The sequence below is a fragment of the Leptosomus discolor genome, chromosome 16 (assembly GCF_034619465.1).
Source record: "Leptosomus discolor isolate bLepDis1 chromosome 16, bLepDis1.hap2, whole genome shotgun sequence".
NCBI classification, from domain to species: domain Eukaryota; kingdom Metazoa; phylum Chordata; class Aves; order Leptosomiformes; family Leptosomidae; genus Leptosomus; species Leptosomus discolor.
The window spans coordinates 15082287-15100574 of record NC_141406.1 but is presented as its reverse complement, the minus strand read 5'-3'; the positions used below and the strand labels follow the sequence as shown (position 1 = coordinate 15100574).

The following is an 18288-nucleotide window of genomic DNA, read 5'->3' as shown; positions in this document are numbered from 1 at the left end:
GGGGGGGATGGGCGCTGAAGGCCGCCTGCGCCGTCGCTAAAACGAGCGATAAACGCTGTTTGCAATCACGACGCGGTTTTTATCGCGATACCCGGCGCGCGTGCGGGCCGCGGCGGCCACACTCAATATGGCGGGAGAGAGGCGTTGTGCACGCCCCGGACCTCCTCGGAGGACCCCTAACTGCCAGGCCCCGGGGTGCACGCGGCACTGCCTGAGTGTCAGACGAGGATACAAGGGATCTGTCCCCGGCGGCTCTCACGGCAGCGCGGCCTCGGTGCGCACCGGAGCGAGGAATACCGCGGGTGGCGGCTCGTCCCTCTCCTCGAAGCGCACACTCGGCGGCAGTGCGCGGCGGCGGGACAGGCGCCGAGCGGGCAGCCCCGGCAGGCGGCGGAGCGCGGCTGGCTGCGAAGGGAGCTGCATAAGATGGCGGCGGCGGGAGCCGAGGCGGCTGCGGTGGCGGCGGAGGAGGAGAAGCGCTTGCCGGAGGGTGACCCTGAGTCGGGAGGAGACTCGGAAGATGAGGGTGACTCGGACTCCTCTGGCGATGGTGAAGATGAGGAGAAGGAGAACGAGGCGGAGATCCAGCGGCTGGAGGAGCAGGTGGGGCCTGGCTGGGCCGGCGGCGGCGTGGGGAGGGGGTAGTGGGGCAGCACCGCGGCCTGGGCCTGTTTCCAGCCCCTTAGTCCGGAGGAAGCGGTGCTGGAGGCCGCGTCCTTGCGCTGGTGGCCCGCCCGCGTTGCTGTGAGAGGTGTGGCTGCCGCGGGCGCCCCGCGGGAGCGGTCCCAGGAGCGACCCCGGGGCTCTGGGGAAGGCTCGTCCCGGAGAACTGAGGCCTCCCCTCCGGGAGACCTCGGAGTGGGGCGAGACCCGGCCTTCGTGGGGGTCTTTGCTTTTTGTGACCGTCTGCTGGCGTCGCTGCGGCGGTAATGGCAAAGAAAAAAATATCATCTATGGCTGCTCGTGTAGTTTAAGGCTGGGAGGTGTCAAGACGGGAATGTTTGGCGTCTGAAGTGGAAGCGATGTGTTTCAGGGTGGTTGTTTTTTTGAGGGGGACATTGGAGAAGAGAGTCTTAGTGGACAGTTTGTACTCGTTGAAAAAAACGTTGTCTAGCTGCCTGAGTTCTTTTATTGCCTTTGAAAAAACTAAAGCACGTTTGGCCCTGTTGGAAAAGGGTTTCTTCATTTTGCACTTCTGGGTCTGTTTCTGCAGCTGGGAGCTGCTGTACTCCTGCTGCTGGCATTTGCACTGCTGATGGGTGCAGTGACCCCACCTTCTGGGGTCCTGGTCACCCTCATGGCGTGTTCCACGTTCTTAGAGCCGTAAGCTAAGCTCTAAGCTTAACTTCAAAGCTCTGTGAAACTTGGAAGTGCTTTGTATAAGTGTCTGCTTGGCACCTGAAAGGGTCTTGCAAGCAATAGTGAAGTTTGGTGCAGCTCTGCGCAGGAAGGAGGGTGTTGTCTTGGTTGTGTGAGCACGTGATGAGATTTGTGTGCCCCAGAGGAGAGTATGAGGTTCTGTTCTGCTAAATGTTTTCTGATTTCTTCATGTCCATCGCTCAACAGTGCTTTTAAAAAAAAATATTTTATTCCTTTTTTTAAGCTTTCCATCAATGCTTTTGACTATAACTGTCACTTGGATCTGATAAAGCTGCTGCGCCAGGAGGGAGAGCTGGTCAAGCTCAGAAGAGCTCGTCAGAAGATGAGTGAACTCTTCCCACTTACCGAAGGTACAGAGCATCTTCTGCTGCAGCTTAAGCATCATCCATGCAAAATGCTGTTGTTTCAGTAGTGAATGAATGTGTTTGTGCCAGGCTTTGACAACGTTGTACCAGTCTGGAGAAACCTCGAACAACAGATTAGGGACTTTTTAAACTCTGAATGCTGCTGGTGTTCATAGCCAGCAGTGAGCTGGGCCTCTGGCAGAGGCAGGGCAGCGAGCCTGCTGCGGGAATTCGAGTTCTTGTGACTGTGCTGTCCTGCCCTGTCCTCTGCCAGAGGGTGGGACTGGTGGGAGGGGGTTTGTGCGTGCCCCCACCTTCCCCAGTCCCTGGCCAGTCTGTCAGCTGGGTGGGTTGCTGCTGGGATGCGACCTGCTGTAGCGCAGGGACAGGTGCCCGTTTGCTTGTGCTGCCTTTGCTGTGGGGCTGGTGACGTGCAGCTGTGGGCTGGCAGCACTGAAACGGCTCCAGTCACTCAGTGACTGTGACTCAGAGCCCAGACAAACTCCTGCCAGAAGTTAAATTTCACAGTCAAGCAGCCAAAAAAAAATAATAGGATATTGGTGGAAATTGTTAGGAGCCCGTGAAGTGGGTGTTTCTTTTTTATTCATAAAGGCAGGATGGCAGAGGCTGCTCTGCCTGTGTGCTTTTAGCCACAGCAAGGGGAGGTTGCCTTCTGTGCTCATGGAGACTTGCAGTCTCTAAAGCCATTTACTGTTTCTTGTAAAAGTGTGAGGAAAAGAGGCTCTGCCCAAGGTACTGCTAGATTGCTGCTTGCAACTGCTGCTCTCTTTGAGTAGAAGTGCACTTGTTTAGTACCAATTTGAAAATGTCTCTACCAATTAAATTAATTGTCACTACTTGTGGAGGCTAAAATTGCTCTCTTCTCCCCCTTGGCCCTCTCCCTGTTTTTAAGACTGTTACTAAAAACTCTCCCAAAAAATTCAGAAGTGGATTTAACTTACTGTTTCTGAACATTGGTGATGTGTTCTAAACTTCTTCCTTTCAGAAATTTGGCTGGACTGGTTGAAGGATGAGATTAAAATGGCTTCTGAAAGCTCTGAGCGAGAGGAAGTTTATGAGCTGTTTGAGAGAGCTGTGAAAGACTACATCTGTAAGTTGTTGTGTGCCATGAAGTGTGTTGTGTTGCATTCAGCTTAATGGCTTTCTTTTCCTAGGAAAGTTTCTTTCTTCTGTTACAGTTGCAGAAATTGGATCTCTGATATTAGTGTGAAGTGATCCTCAGCTTTTCTGAGTTAAGGCTGTTCAAAGGCAGTGCTTTAAGCACCACTGCAGTCCTTAAGGTCTTGTAAGCGAGTTGTGAAAAGCTTTAAATGCCGGTTTTGCACTTCTAAAAGCAGCAGGTCTTGCGCTCCTTTAGGGAATGCTTTCTCCATTACCTATTACAGGTTCTTTAGCACCATCTTTGAGGGAGGTGAACTGTTTTAAAAGGCTCATTTCTCCTCGCTGCTGTGTTGGGTAGCGCTGTCTTTGCTGCCAGTCCCACTGTGGGACAGCTCTGGGAGCAGCTCGTCTGGCAGACAGCATCCTGGGAACCCTGTGAAGCAGCTTGCCCTGGCCCTGCTGCCCTACCAGGCTCTGACCGTCCCCCTGAAAAGCGACAGGAGTACGTGGTGTCTCCTCTCTCCTGTCAGGAGCTGCCTGCAGCCGTGGCTTGAAAGATTAAAGCCCTGAGTAATCATGTGCTCGTGGGGTGTTGTGGGGAGGGGCTGAAAAAAGCTGCCTGAAGGAGCAGAGAGGGCTTGGGAACATCGAGGCAAATCCCATGCGGAAGCAGCCGTCACGTTGCAGCGCTGGTGTAACTGGTGATCGCTCGGGGAGAAGGAACGGAGAGCTGAAGAGCTGAGAGAGTGGGATCTGCTGGATGGGTTGCGCTTGGGCCTTGGAAGGACTTCTGCAGCCTGAGATGTGCAGTCTGACGTCTGGGGGTTGGGTTCTCTCTGCTGGGGTTCCCTGGACCTAGTTTGCTCAGAGACTGGTATTGGTGGGAGAGGTGCCAGGCGCTGACACTGTTCTGTCACCTCTTCACCTTCGTAGTTAGGCTGCTTGAGAGCTGCTGAACAGGCGAGGGCAGGAGTCTGGAAAGAGAAGGACCTGCTTTAACCTGAGTGACGTAGGAGAGTGGCAGCTGTGTGGTCCCGGTGCTGCCCATGAGCTCAAGGAAAGGGAAGCTGCTCTCGGGGGGGGTCTTGGTGCATCTCTGATGTAGCTTGTGTACTCGAGGGGGCATGCAGGAGTCAAAGGGTGTCACTAACAGCCACCACAAGAATGACTTCTTCCAGAAGAAAAGTGTAACCACTGGTGCTGAACCAAGAGCGTAGAAGAAAATGTTTTAACTTTTCACCATTGAATGGTGAAGAAAATTGTCGTGTGTTGGTCTGTTTATAGGGTTTATAGGGGGCATATGGGGTGTTGGGGAAGCAGGGAGCTCCCTTTTTTAATTCCTTAGGGGATTAGGTCATCTGTTTCTCCTAACTTGGTTTAGGTCCTGAAATTTGGTTGGAATACGCCCAGTATTCGATCGGTGGCATTGGCCAGGAAGGAGGGATTGAGAAGGTTCGCTCCATCTTTGAGAGAGCCCTGACGGCGGTCGGGCTGCACGTGACGAAGGGAACAGCCCTGTGGGAGGCGTACCGTGAGTTTGAGAACGCCATCCTGGAAACGGCACAGGTGAGGCCTCTCCTGGGCTCTTGTGAGAAGGAAGTTGTGGTGTAGTTTTCTGTAGTTTATCATCTGGTGCTGCCCTCCTTATCAGTCTCTGCTGAGAAAAGAGGCTATGATGTCACACAGTTGTTTCTTTTCAGCTGTAGAAACTGACCCTTTGGTCTGGGAAAAAAGGTTCTGTGTACTTGGTTGATACAGTAATGGATTTGTGTTTAAATAAGACCGTGAAATCTCCTATCCAGAAGCAAAGTTTCACTCTGCTGCTTTAGCTGGAACTGACAAGAACAGCTTTAAATTGAACAGCTTCATTGTTAAACAGTGTTCTTGCCAGTAAATATTTTTATGTGCAGTCACTCATGTTTACATCTCTAGACCGTTTTCTCCTGAGGCTTTTAACTCAGTATTTCACGCTTTCTGTAACTTTTGGATGATAGTAGGTTGTCCTGGGAAGATGCAGTTTGACATATGCAAAAGGTGCCTTTACAAGATGGCCGGAATGTGACTGTTTCTTTTTATTTTTTGTAGTTTACAACATAAGATATGGAAGCTAAAAGATGTCCCTGCCCAAGGAAGGGGTGGGGGTGGAACGAAATGATCTTTAAAGGTCCCTTCCAACCCCCTTCTATGAAATGCTCTGACAAAAGGAGTAACAGGAGAACACCCGCCCTTTGGTTCCCAAACAGAAAGGAAGGTGGAAGTTTTAAATCCTCTGCGCACGCCCCAGGGATTTACCCAAAAGCAATTCGGCAGCCCAGTGGGTTTGTGAAGTGGCAGGATCACGTGCTGCTTACTTTTCTCAGGTTATCATTTCCCCATGTGTGTGTCAGCTTTCAGTGAGGAACGCTTTTCGTGTTCATCCAGCTTCTGAGCCCAGCAGTTCCCGAGTTTTAGCTGTCACAGCGGTGCCCTGAAACGCAAGTTGCCTGGGTCTGTCCTTCAAGGATCCCTTGGAGCCCCCAGCTCATAAACAACACCCCATCATGTTCATCAGCTCAGGCTTGAGGGAGCTGATTCGATTTCCATCCTTTTGTTTGTAGCCAGCTCCTGGCAGCGTTCCCTCGCCGGAGCAGCAGCAGATGCTCTGCAGCCAGCTTGAGAAGATCCACACGCTGTTCAGGCGCCAGCTGGGGATCCCGCTGTTGGGTAAGGGCTGGTGTGCTGGGAGCGATGGCGTGGATGAGCGGTGTTCCAGGGATCCAGGCATTAGTCATGGTTATTCTTTTGGTAGAGCCCCACAAGCTGCAGCTGTAGTACTTGGGTAGTCTTTAATCAGTGATGCTTGCTGGTCTTTAGGGCCTCTTGAATGATGTGCAGATCCCTTTTGTTCTGAAATGGTCTCGCTTGGTTTAGCTGTTCCTTCAGTATGTAACCTGAGGCTGTTTAAAGTACCAGTGATGAGCACAAAATATGCCCATTGGGAACGGGGAATTCGGCTGTGATGATCGCTGCAAGAGAACCTCGGTTGGCAGGGAGTCACGCACACTGACAGCTGGGCCGTTAGGATCCCACCGGATCTAGTCCTTACTTTAAGCTCCTTGAGTCCCTTTTCTTGCTTCTCTGCTTCTAGGGGACAGTTAAGCACAGTTCTTTGGCTTCTTCATTTGCATATTGAAATAACTTAGGCTTGGACTCTCTTCTTTAAAGCCTTGGGAAAATCTTGCAGCTTTGGTTTTCTAAATCAGAATCAGTAGCTTTAATATAACTTGCCCTGAGTTTGTGTCGTAGTGAGCTGTATAAGATGAAGTGTCCGGACCCTTTAAGCATGTGGTAGTGAGACAGTTAAGAGACAAAAGTGTAGGCAGAAATACCAATGTGTTACTCAAATACAGGTTAAGTTCTGTTCATTTAATCCAGTGAGTTATTGATGGGGTTTCATGTCTGTGTCCATAGATATGGAGGCTTCATATGCTGAATATGAGGAATGGTCGGAAGATCCGATACCAGAACCAATAATAAAGAATTACAAAAAAGCTCTACAGCAATTGGAGAAGTGTAAACCATACGAAGAGGCACTGGTAATGCTGTTACTTATACCTTGCTTTAAAACTAACAATTGCTTTGGGTTGATTTCCCACCCCACCCCCCCAATTTTATTATTTTTCTAGTCATGGAGATAAAGCAGCTGAGTATTGCTCGGTGACTCTTTTAGCTGTGAGCAATGTGACACAAGAAGCCTCACAACTGGGTATACTGGAAACTATTGAATCTGTTCACTGTGTCAGGCCACCCTAAGGTGCACATGAGTACTCTGGGTGTTTCTTCCAGCATTGCTGAGCGTGCTGGGCAGAGGGGAATGAAAAGCAGGGATCTGAATGGCTTCAGAACCCAGGTGGTATTTGGAGATGCGTGAAAACCAAAAGCTGTTGATATTTAGAGGCCAAGCTCTTGTGTGAAGTTTTGCCTGAGACCTGCTCCGAGTAACAGTTGAACTGTTCGAGTCGTGCTTTGTTTAGAAGGGTTTAATTTCTTGTATCCCTCTTTGTTTTATAGCTGGGTGCTGAAACACCAAAGCTAGCGGAATATCAAGCTTACATTGATTTTGAAATGAAAGCAGGCGATCCAGCTCGCATTCAGTTGATCTACGAGAGGGCTTTGGCTGAGAACTGCCTTGTGCCAGATCTTTGGGCGCGCTACAATCAGTATTTGGTAAGGAAAAAAAACCCCAGATGTTTGCAGTTGTATTTTCCTGTGCTTTTTTAATCTTAGTGGCTGATAAACAAACGACCAGGAAGTTCTACTTCAGTCCTGTCCCTTAGTCTTTAAATTCTTCAGAAACAGATTGTCTCTTGGCCTTTGGTTTCTTCCTGTTTTCAGTGGTGTGTTGACTGATCAAGTGAGCATTTCTTCACTTTTTCCTCTGGCTGTATTAAACTGGGTGTGGGCATCGAGGCTTATGCTGTCTGGCAGAGTTGACTAGGTGTAACCAGCTGTATGGTAAGCCCTGGCGTTGTCTCTGGTAGCTCGTCCTCGGAGGCTTTGGTTCTGAGCACATCCCTTCTTGCTGTTGGAGGCAAAGTGGTTCAGTGCTGTTTGAATCACTGAGGATCCTGCCTGTCCCTTAGCAGGCACAGATAAAGTAATAAAAGGGCATGTTTGAGGGCTGCCAGTGCTCTCCTGAGTATTTTAGTGGAGACCAAAGAACTAACTTACCAACAAGCTAAAGCAAACCCAGATGTTGAGTCTATGTTTACATGTGGGCTAGTTAGTGTGCTTTGAAAATCAGGCTGAACGTGAGAAGAGGGGTTTTCACGTGGGCAGAAGGTTGGTCTGTGAGGAGATCAGCCTAACTCGCTGCAGGAGGCTTATCTAGGCTGAGCTGCTCTGTTCTCTCTTTATCTTACCCGCTTGAGACAGCAGGTTTGGGGTGGAGCAGTGCCTGCCCGGGCAGGTTGTGTGTGCACCCCCTTTCCTGTCTCCTTTCCTCCCCTCTTAACACACCAAGAACCGTTGGGAATTTGCTCGGCGCCTTCATTGGGTTTCTCCCACTGGCAGTCAGTACCTGACTGGTCGGGTTAGAAGCAGACAGTGAGGTGTTGTGGACTGAGTATCACAGAGTGTGAGGGGTTGGAAGGGACCTCGAAAGATGATCCAGTCCAACCCCCTACCAGAGCAGGACCACCTAGAGTAGGTGACCCAGGAATGCGTCCAGGCAGGTTTTGAATGTCTCCACCACCTCTCTGGGCAGCCTGTGCCAGGGCTCTGCCACCCTCACAGGGAAAAAGTTTTTCCTTATGTTCACGTGGAACCTCCTGTGCTCCAGCTTGCACCTGTTGCCCCTTGTCCTATGGAATTCTTGTCTGTGTTACCCCTGAGCTTATCCTTTTTGTGTTGAGGTGTTCATGGGTTTTTTAGGAGTACAGAATTTAAAATGCCCATCTTGTCTTAACTTTTCAAATATAAAATGAAAGTACTGGTTTGAAGGTGTTGGCTCTTTTTAAGCTGGCATTTGTCTTGGGTGGTGTCTCTGGCTAACAGGAACGTAAAACTTGGTTGTGTGATTCTTTCAGGATCGGCAGCTGAGAGTGAAAGAATTGGTCTTGTCAGCTCATGACCGTGCTGTTAGGAACTGCCCCTGGACGGTTGGGCTGTGGATTAGATACCTTTTGGCGATGGAGAGGCACAGAGTTGATCACGGCATGATTTCTGGTAAAGAAAGACCATCTCGGCAAAACTTCTTTACAGTCTGGAACTGCTTTCTGCACTCTGAATAATGTCTGGCAAACGGTGACTTGCAGGATGGGGGAGGATTTGTTTTCATCCTGCTGCAGCAGTCCTAGAGCTGACGAGATGTGCAGGAGCGTGCTTCGAGGGCAAAGCTGCTTTTGTTGAGCAGCTTCAATTCTGAGCAAGCAATGAACAGCTTCGGTTTAGGAAGAGAATTCAAAAGCCAGTTTAATTCAGTAACGTTCACGCAATTTACTGTATGTAGGACTTCTTGTATTTTCCTCTCCTAGAAACGTAAGGTGTGTGTGCTTCTCTGGGCTGTACGCTGTAGCTCGCAAGATTTGTCAGTGTCTGAAAAGTAAGTTCGTTTGTGTGGGTTTTTTCCCCGTTTTCTTTCAGAAATGTTTGAAAAAGCTCTGAATGCAGGTTTTATTCAGGCAACGGACTATGTAGAAATCTGGCAGGCATATCTGGATTACCTGAGAAGAAGAGTGGATTTTACACAAGGTATAGATGATATATGTCTGAATAAATATTTATGAACTCTTTTCTGTGTACCTCTCTGAAACAGCGGCATTACTTTTTTAAAAATTTAACAGTAGTTTCATATGTTTCACAAAAATTACTTTCTGGCCAGTTAATGTCTATAAAAGATACAATTTAGAGCAGCTCCTTGCTGACAGAATAGACTGGACTGTGCTTTGCAAGAATTCCCTGCCTTTTATTTTGATGGGTTTTTTATTATGCATGTAGTGAGTTTTACTGAAGTAATTTACTGAGGTAATAAACTCTGGCTCCCCCCAATAAAATCATTATGGGTGTTAGGGAAGAGGTTTTAGTGGATGTGAGATGAAAATTAAATTATTAAAGGCAATTCTTTTTTTTTTCTCCTAAAGACTCAAGTAAAGAGCTGGAAGAGCTGCGGTCTGCGTTTGCACGTGCTGTGGAGTATTTGAAACAAGAAGTAGAAGAGCGTAAGTTAACTCATCCAATGTGGTGTTTTCTCTTGTTCAAAATAATTGTTATAAGAGCGGTTCTCTACACAGTTTAACTTGTCTTCAAGTATCTGGGGCATTTTAAGAAAGCTACAGATAAACATTTCATCTACAATGTAGAACTTGTTTAATAAACACTCTTATTTCCAAGAGCCATTCACAAACAGTACTTACTTTTATTCCTAGGATTCAGCGAAAGTGGAGATCCATCCTGCACCATCATGCAGAACTGGGCGAGGGTTGAGGTGAGGTTTCTATCTGCTGTATTTAAATTGCTGGAGTAGAGGAAACTGGTGTGTTTAACGTTGCCTCCACAGAACGCAATCCTCTTGTGCTTTGGCGTTTTGTCTGGGTACCTTTAATGGGTAAATCCTTCTTTGTCTGCTCCTGTGCCTGGACTGGTCAAGCACGCGGTGTAGCGTCAGGCTTGAAGCACAACCTCCCAGGGAAGAAACAGCATTCCCTTTGGGAAAGTCGTAGTTTATACTGCTGGGGCTGCAGTGTGGCACAGACATGTGTGAGCAGCTCAGTTAGCAGCTAGCCACAGTGGCTGGGAACTGAACCCAGAGTCTTTAAGCTGCCTTGATTCCTGTCTAATTCAGTGCTGCCTACACCGACCAGCGTCAGAGGAGTGCAGGTGTCGGTGTGCTGGTGCAGTCGCTGCCTGCAAGGGGATGTTTCATTTTCCTCCCTTTGCCGTAGGCCCGTACAAATCGGGATGAGTTGTGTTACGCTTGTGCTCTAATTTCTCTGGGCGTAATGCATGGGATGGATTGCCAACATCTTGTAATCCTCCTGAATAACGTGGGCCTGAATCTGCAGGAATTACTTTCCCTTTCTGTCCAGTTAGTGGAGGGAGAAGGCAGGCACTTCCAGGTGTGATTCAGCTTGAGCTAAAGCAGTTCTAACAAGTCAGCTGTCTGGCGTACGCCTGTTAGAGCAGGTGAATCCCACTTGGGTGTCTTAATCCATTTGCCCTCTTCTCCCTGCTCCATTTCCTAAGCTCTTCTCTTGGGTGGAGGACTGGGTTTGCCTTTAAGCGCTCTATTAGGTACGCTCATGAATAATGACAAGAGGAAAAATTGAGAAGCAACTATCTAATATTTTTTTTATAATGACCAAAATAAAATGAGTATGGGAGCCAGAAACCAGGACTGAGGTAACAGGTGGGCAGGGAAGCGTTACGCAGTAGCAGGAGTGCATTAGGTGTCCACTTTGGTCTCTCGGAGGAGCAGATGGGTCCTCCAGGGTCTGCGTGCATCATCTGTGGTGGTTCCTTGCGCTGGGGGAAGGCAGGTGGGTAATGGTGTGGAACAAATAACCCTAAATGACACAGGGCTTTGGGTGCTGTGTTTCAGGCCCGCTTGTGTAACAACATGCAGAAAGCCAGAGAACTCTGGGACAACATCATGACTAAAGGAAACGCCAAATACGCCAACATGTGGCTGGAGTATTATAACCTGGAAAGGTGAGAGCTTGGCTGGTTGGAAGAGTTAATTAACTCTTTGTTCTCCTCATCTGTGCGGGGCAAGATTTAGATGCTCAGCGTGGGTGTGGGTTTGAGGTTCTTAGGACATACATATATTTCAAAAGTATCACAGCAACAACATGTAATGTGAGTTCTCGGGGGGAAGGGGGGAGAACCCTTGCATAGAACACAGCTGACTGTGCTGTCTCGCCCTGGTGGGAGGCTTGGCTCCTCACTGCCCCCGTTTGCCTCCCGCAGAGCTCACGGTGACACGCAGCACTGCAGGAAGGCCTTGCACCGCGCTGTGCAGTGCACCAGCGACTACCCCGAGCACGTCTGCGAGGTGCTGCTCACGCTGGAGAGGATAGAAGGTAACTACCTGCACCTCGTCTCGTTTCACCCTGTCTGGTTAGTGTTCAACGATACAGAGTGAATTTTGTTTCTGCTTGGTGTTCTGGTGAAGGCTTACTTTCTTGTCGCTACTGTAGTATACACAAACAGCTCTTTTTTTAATTCTTTTCTGGCCCAACTTGGGGCCTGCTGAAATTACTGGGTTTTCCTGTGGCTTTTTGGAGTGTTGTATTTTAAATGAGAGGTTTTTGTTTTCTTTTTCTTTGAAGCCTGTGCATTATAGTTAGAATTTTCATGTGTAATGGTTCATATGAAGAGAAAGTGCCATGAGCACACTGACTTATTTTTCCAGAATTGTATTTTAAAATTATGGGAAATAATAGTATAATAATAAACACGAGGCTTTCCTTTTTTTTGTCCTTTAGGAACATTGGAAGACTGGGATGCAGCAGTTCAAAAAACAGAGAACAGATTAGCTCGAGTTAATGAACAAAGAGCAAAGGTCAGAACTTTCTGTGAACTACCCAGGCAGTTTATAGGAAGTGCCTATGTTAGAGCATGCTCGTCTGTCAGATTTCTAATGCTGCTTCCCCTAGATAAGCCTGAATTGTCTTAAACTGTTGATTTTCGTTTAAAACTGCAGTTAATCTCTTCTTCTGCTTTTTATCTTTTACCTTTTGACCCGTGGATGGATACAAGAGTAATGTGCATTCCAGGAAAGCTGTAAGAGCAAACAACTGAGATGTGCTTTAAATGATGATCCTGTTAGTGCTGTGTTTGATGTAGCTTAGGAGAAAACCCTCCAGGTTGAGTACTCAGAAAATGCTCTGCAATCTGCAGTCATCAGGGAAAAAAAAATAAATCTTGCATGTTTGTAGGCTGCTGAGAAAGAAGCTGCTCTGGCAAAGCAGGAGGAGGAGAAAGCTGAACAACGAAAGCAGGCTCGGGCAGAAAAGAAAGCTTCCAAAAAGGCTAAAAAAACCAGGGCTGGAGACAAGCGCAAAGCAGATGACGATGATGAGGGTGAATGGGGACAAGAAGAAGAAGGTAAAAAAATAAATAAATTACTGAAACTTCAGGGTTCCCAGTTGTCTGCCTTCCGTTAGAAGCAGGTGAGGAAGTGCTGTTGCTGGTGTCTTCAGAGCTGCTGTCTGTTCAGGGACTCTTGCTCCTTGGAGATCTTTGTGGTAGTGAAATGAAGGCAGGACTAAATGGTTTTTAATCAATGGAAGTATATGTTTATAAGAACTTCTATAGGGTGATTTTTACGTTTTTCTTATTTCAGAGAAATGGTGATTTTATTTTCCTTCATGGCTTAAAAAAAACCCATGTAATTTTCCTGACTGATCAAATGACACCGAGGCATGTGTCTGAATTGGGTTATTCAGCAGAATTGTAGCAGTCTCTTGGAAGGTGGTAACAAAGAGTTTAATAGATTGCTGCCCCTGGGAGTTTTGGGACCTTTAGATTTTTCTTTCTTGCTTCAAAAAAATCCCATTAGACAAAGAAAAAGAACATGAATCGGTAGTTGTAACGGACAGGAAAAAAAAAAGGAAAAAATATTCTTGTTGCTTTCACCTAAATCCTTGCTGTCTTAGTCAAATAATCTGTTGTTACTCATTAAAAGCCTGAGGGAGGTTTTTATTTTGTGTGTTTAAGACCTGTGATCATAGCTGTGGTTTTACATAGTGGTAATGGAGGACAGCTTCCTTTCAATGGAGAATGAAAGGGTGTAATTTCTTGTAGTAAGGCTTTCAATGTCCTTCAGCAGCAGAGCAGCCCAGCAAGAGACACAAGGGAGATGGCGATGGCGTGCTTCTGGAAGAAGACATGGAGGTAGAAACGGGGCTGTTTGGAAGAAGTGGGCCTGAAAAGCCAGCTCTGCCAGCAAACCAGAAGGAAAAGGCATCTACCAGTCGACGAGACATCCCCAAAGTTTTACATGACAGCAGTAAAGACAGTGTTACCGTCTTTGTGAGCAACCTTTCCTACAGCATGGCAGATCCTGAAGGGAAACTGAAGGAGCTCTTTGAGAGCTGTGGGGAGGTGGTGGAAATCCGTCCGGTATTCAGCAACAAGGGGACTTTCCGGGGCTACTGCTACGTAGAATTCAAGGAAGAAAAATCCGCTCTCCAAGCTCTTGGCTTGGATCGTAAAGTTGTGGAGGGGAGACCAATGTTTGTTTCTCCATGTGTCGACAAGAACAAGAATCCAGACTTTAAGGTAAAATTATTCTTTCGAGTAATCAGTTGAACAGTGGGACTGCAGAGGAAAGCTGGCAGAGTGTGTTGGTTCCAGAGTGCTTGCGTGTCTAACGAATTCATCTTGTGCTGCTTTGGAATGGTAGCGTTGTGTCGTAGCAGTGAAACTGTTTTCTGGGAGTTCTTGCATCTTGTGTTACTTTGCCACGAGCCAGGGTTGACGTTGGCAGATTTTTCTGGATCTTGAGTCAGCTGATCAGAGCAGCTTGTTAATGCCGTGAGGTACCCGGGTTCCTCCTCGAGGGTCTCGGTCTGTAAAGTACCTTCATGGTCGAGTCGTACAGATGTGGGCACAACGTGACACAACCCAGGGGTTCCCGTTAACGGCCTGTACTAGGCATGGGTTGTACAACCAGTGCTTTTGTGCATTGTAGAGTGACTGCCCAGAAAAACTTAATGGTTCAGCTGGTGGCAGCTGAGCAGGAAGACATTGTCGCTGGCTGACCTCACTGAGAAGGAGATGTAGGTGTTCAGAAGCATCTCAGTTGTTAGAATGACTTGCAAGTCCTTAGTGTAGGCCTGTGTGTTTATACACAAGTACCTTTCAAGATATTACTCGTGACCTGAAGGTATTTCTGTGTCTCACAAACACAAGGCACTCTGACCTTCTGGGGGTGTAATAGATTGCAACCCTTGGGATCTGTGACTGGTTTGCAAACTAACAGCAGTTTCGTTTCTGCAGGTGTTCAGGTATAGCACTACTCTGGAGAAGCACAAACTGTTTATATCTGGTTTGCCGTTTTCCTGCACTAAGGAAGAGCTGGAAGATGTGTGTAAAGCACATGGCAATGTGAAAGACATTCGGCTGGTCACCAACCGAGCTGGAAAACCCAAGGTAGGTGTCCTTCATGCACTCTTAATTTTAAGCAATCCTTCAAAAAAGCAGCTCTTCATGAAGTTTGGATACAAACAGTTGGGTTTATATTTTAAAAGTTGCTGCCAACCTGGTTTTGCATTAAAACTTGTAGAAATGCTTGGATTTAGACAGCCCAGTGTGCCTTTCTTCAACAAATAAGAAGTAGAGAAGGGAAGAGGAATTTTTCCAAAACGCTTAAATTTGCACAAGAAGAATGTGTGAGATAAATGGGATGGAGGGGAATTTTTTGCAGCACTTCAGTATAGTAAAAAATAGGCATTAGTAGGTCTGCAAAGAATATTTGTTTTTAAAGTAACTGACTAGCTACGGTTCACCTGGTACAAGCGATTCCCCTCCTCCCTTTCTTCAGTTTTTTGATGCTGTTGTTCATAACACCTGCTGCAATAATAGATTTGCCAGTGAGAAATGAGACACCTTCTCTCTGACAGGGCTTGTTATTTCCCTCCTGGAAAAATGACTCCTTCTTAAATAAGAGACTCCCAACCAGCTGCTGCGCTGCCACAAGTCTGCCTGACAGCTCAGCCGTGTCTGCATGTTGGGCACTTCTAACAGGTGCCATCCTGCTGCTCATGTGCATGTATTTTTAAAACGTGTTTTCTAGCTCTTGGGGCCATCTCAAGTACAGTTCCTGCTGCAGGCGAGTGCTCTCGTGTACCCCGAGTCTTGCAACCCACATTCAGAGCTTTGTTTGAGCCAGGATTCTGTCTAAACCACAGATAAATGCACTTTGAATGTTTTAGAAAATCTGATGTATTTCCTGTGAAACTGTGTAATCCAAAAATACAAGTTGAGGCTTTGAATGTTATTTAAAAGAATAACAACAACAGAACTGAGCAGCAACACGTCCCAGCTAGTGTATGTGCCGCAGGAGCCCGGTGCAGCAGGTGCTGGGGGTGCCCTTTTGTCCGGGAGCTGGAAGTCAGACCCTGTTACTGCGACACGGATTCATTTCCCGCAAAGAATGAGTTGGTTGTCACCAGGCCCTGTTTTGGCGGCCGCAGTGCCGCTCTCTTTGGAGGTGGTGCCTGTCTGGAGCTGCTTAAGATGGGTGTTACTGCTCCTGAAACCAAGGGGGCTGTCAAGGCCCCGTGTCGGTGGACTTGGCTCTTTAGGTATGAATTGGAGCCTAGTGAAGAATCACAGGAGGGGTTGTGTGATCTTTCTGTTCTGGCTCTATGGATTGATTTATCTTTTCTTCCACTAGGAATCCAGATTTGGCCTGGAGATTTATATATAATACACGTTTAAAAGTGAAGACTTGCCACTGACGCAGTACTTCATTATATTTACTTTACTGGGATCTTGGTGTTTTTCTTTTCTTTTTTTAATACCTCTTCCAGAAATTAGGACATCATGAATGAGAGTCGAGAAATGCAGGTTGTAGAGTTGCATAGATAAGAATTGTTGTTTCTAGAGAACACGGAGACTTTCAGCCCTGTTCAGGTCTGCTTTCTGTACGATTTTCTTAGCAGTTGGCCAAATTATTCACAAAAGCTGTCTTGCAGAGAAAGCAGCACTACAGCTGATGTCAGTTACCTCCTTTACTTAGGGCCTGGCCTATGTGGAGTATGAAAATGAAGCTCAGGCCTCGCAGGCTGTGCTGAAGATGGATGGCCTGACCGTTAAGGAACACGTCATCAAGGTGGCCATCAGTAACCCCCCTCTCCGCAAGCTGCCGGACAAGCCCGAGGCAGGCAGAGCCTCGCAGTTTGCAGTCCCTCGACAGATTTATGGAGCGTAAGTACTAGGGAGGGAGGCTGCTGGGCGATGCTTCAAACAGAAACACTGCGTTTCTTTTAGGCTAAAATGCAGGAATCTCATCTAGAGTATGAGACAACATTTAAAAGGTGCCAAACCATGAAAAATTGGGTTGCTGGACTGAGGAGGAAAAGCAAATTTTTTCTCCTTTATCAGTAGAAACAGGTCTGTAGTGACTGAGAGTATTGGACATCGCCTTGGATCGGATGGTAGCACTTAAGTGCAAATAACTTCCACATCCCCTTGATCTGGAGAACCAGCTGTTGTTCACAGCGAGCATTAAGGCTGCTTTTTCATCTTTCAGAGTGTTCCTGCTGCTTGGCGTTGCGTTGGTGTGGTGTTGTACGTGCCCCGTAGATAAACACGGGGCCTCAGTTTCTGGGGCCTGATGGGCAATTGTTTTCTGCCAGGACCTCAGTGTACCATTTCAGAGGATGCCCAGGGGAAGCTTTGTGCTGCTTCTCAGTGACACAACTGACAGGAACAATACTTAAATGAGTGTTCCTCGTAGCAAACAAAGTGCTTTTCGTTTCCCCAAGCTAAAACAGTATCTTCAAAGAGCACTGGGATGTTTTTAAATGTCACTTTTTGTTCTCCAGGCGAGGGAAGGGAAGGACACAGCTTTCAATGATGCCTCGTGCGTTACAGCGCCAGAGTAATCCTGGGGCTAAGGCTGAGAACGGGATGGTCCAGAACTCACCAGCAACTTCATCCGGAGCCCCCGAGGAGCCTAAAAAGATGTCCAATGCTGATTTTGCCAAGATGCTACTGAAAAAGTGAGCAAAAAAAGTCTGCAATCAGCAGGTCTGGTAAAATGTGAAATGCCTTTCTGGAAGCCATGTTGTGTCCTTATGCTAGCAAGGAGAGAACGCCAGTCACAATCACGTGTAAATACCGCTCTGGACTGCTGCCTTCATCGAGATCAGTGTAGGATGGTACAAATCCTGTTTTTTTTCCTCTCTTTCCAAGAGCAAAGAGTTGTACTCTGTTCTGGTAAAATGGCGTTATATGATCCCTCATATTGAGGGTAACGAGGGGGGAAAGGCCTCCCGCAGAGCTTGGATGCCGCATCAAGTTTGACGAATCCTTGACAACTATTTCTCTTTCATTCACGACTGAGATGCCGTGTGACAGCCCAGCGCTGACCTCCTCGAGCTCCCCTGGTCAGTTCAGATTGTGATCGCAGACATTCTCTCTGACAACGAACCCATTTGAAGCACCCAACCCCCCCCCCACGGGGACATTCATCTCCCTCCATTCAGAGTTCCATGGCAGACGCTAGTAACTTCACCACAATGGCCTATTTTAGTATTGGGAGAGTTTCTATACATACCTGTGTATATGTATATACACAAGTACACGTATATATGTACTCAGTTAACGTTCTGTTCAAGCTGACTTGTTTTTTATATTGTGTATTTGTAAGAGACATTCAAGTTGTTATTTTTAAGTGTTATAATACCTAGACCTGGTAATTTTTGTTTCCCATAAAAGCTGTACATGGTGTTGCTGAGGACCATTTTTTCTTTTTTTTGGTTGTTTTTGCTAGCTCTAGCTCGTAACGTCTTTTGCAGGTGGTTTCTGTATGGTTTTGTACAAATGTGAAGTGCAAGCTGATGTTCCTTGGTTTATTAAACTCAAGTTCTCAAAGGTTTTCTATAAATCCTGTTGCTTTTTGTTTAAATGTGGGTGTTGGAATTGCGCTTATCCTATGGCAGCTGGGTGATACTGATGGACCTCACCTCTTGGGTGTGCTGAGAGCCATGGTGTCACTTCCATACATTCAAGTAGCTCATTCTGCCTAGTATGAATATCCTGAGGTCATCACCTTAGACTTCAAAATAATCTGGTAGTGATCTTGGGTAGAAATATTACTGCTTGTCGACTAAAGCTGCTGCTAACTCTAGAAGCCAACATCTGTGGGGGCTGAATGTGAGGGGGGACCCCAGTACCAAGTTCACTTGTACAACACAAGCACTGCTGCAAATAACCTCTGCTGTCGGTGCTT

General features: G+C 47.2%; 1 protein-coding gene across 2 annotated transcripts; it reads left to right on the top strand.

Annotated features, from left to right (window-relative positions):
- The first annotated feature begins 411 nt into the window (after positions 1-411).
- On the top strand, positions 412-17934 carry SART3 (spliceosome associated factor 3, U4/U6 recycling protein). Of its 2 annotated transcripts, none has more exons than XM_086474084.1 (19): positions 412-603; positions 1604-1730; positions 2731-2835; positions 4228-4412; positions 5444-5549; positions 6297-6421; positions 6897-7052; positions 8414-8552; positions 8970-9077; positions 9467-9544; positions 9752-9810; positions 10924-11033; positions 11292-11404; positions 11810-11886; positions 12263-12431; positions 13156-13607; positions 14328-14480; positions 16072-16259; positions 16880-17934. In XM_086474084.1, the coding sequence occupies exons 1-19, from the start codon at positions 427-429 to the stop codon at positions 17058-17060; spliced, it is 2808 nt and encodes a 935-aa protein (XP_086330210.1). In that variant the 5' UTR covers positions 412-426; the 3' UTR covers positions 17061-17934. The 2 variants fall into 2 exon arrangements, with proteins under 2 accessions (XP_086330210.1, XP_086330209.1); XM_086474083.1 differs by having other exon boundaries at positions 427-603; positions 13159-13607.
- Positions 17935-18288: the final 354 nt, after the last annotated feature.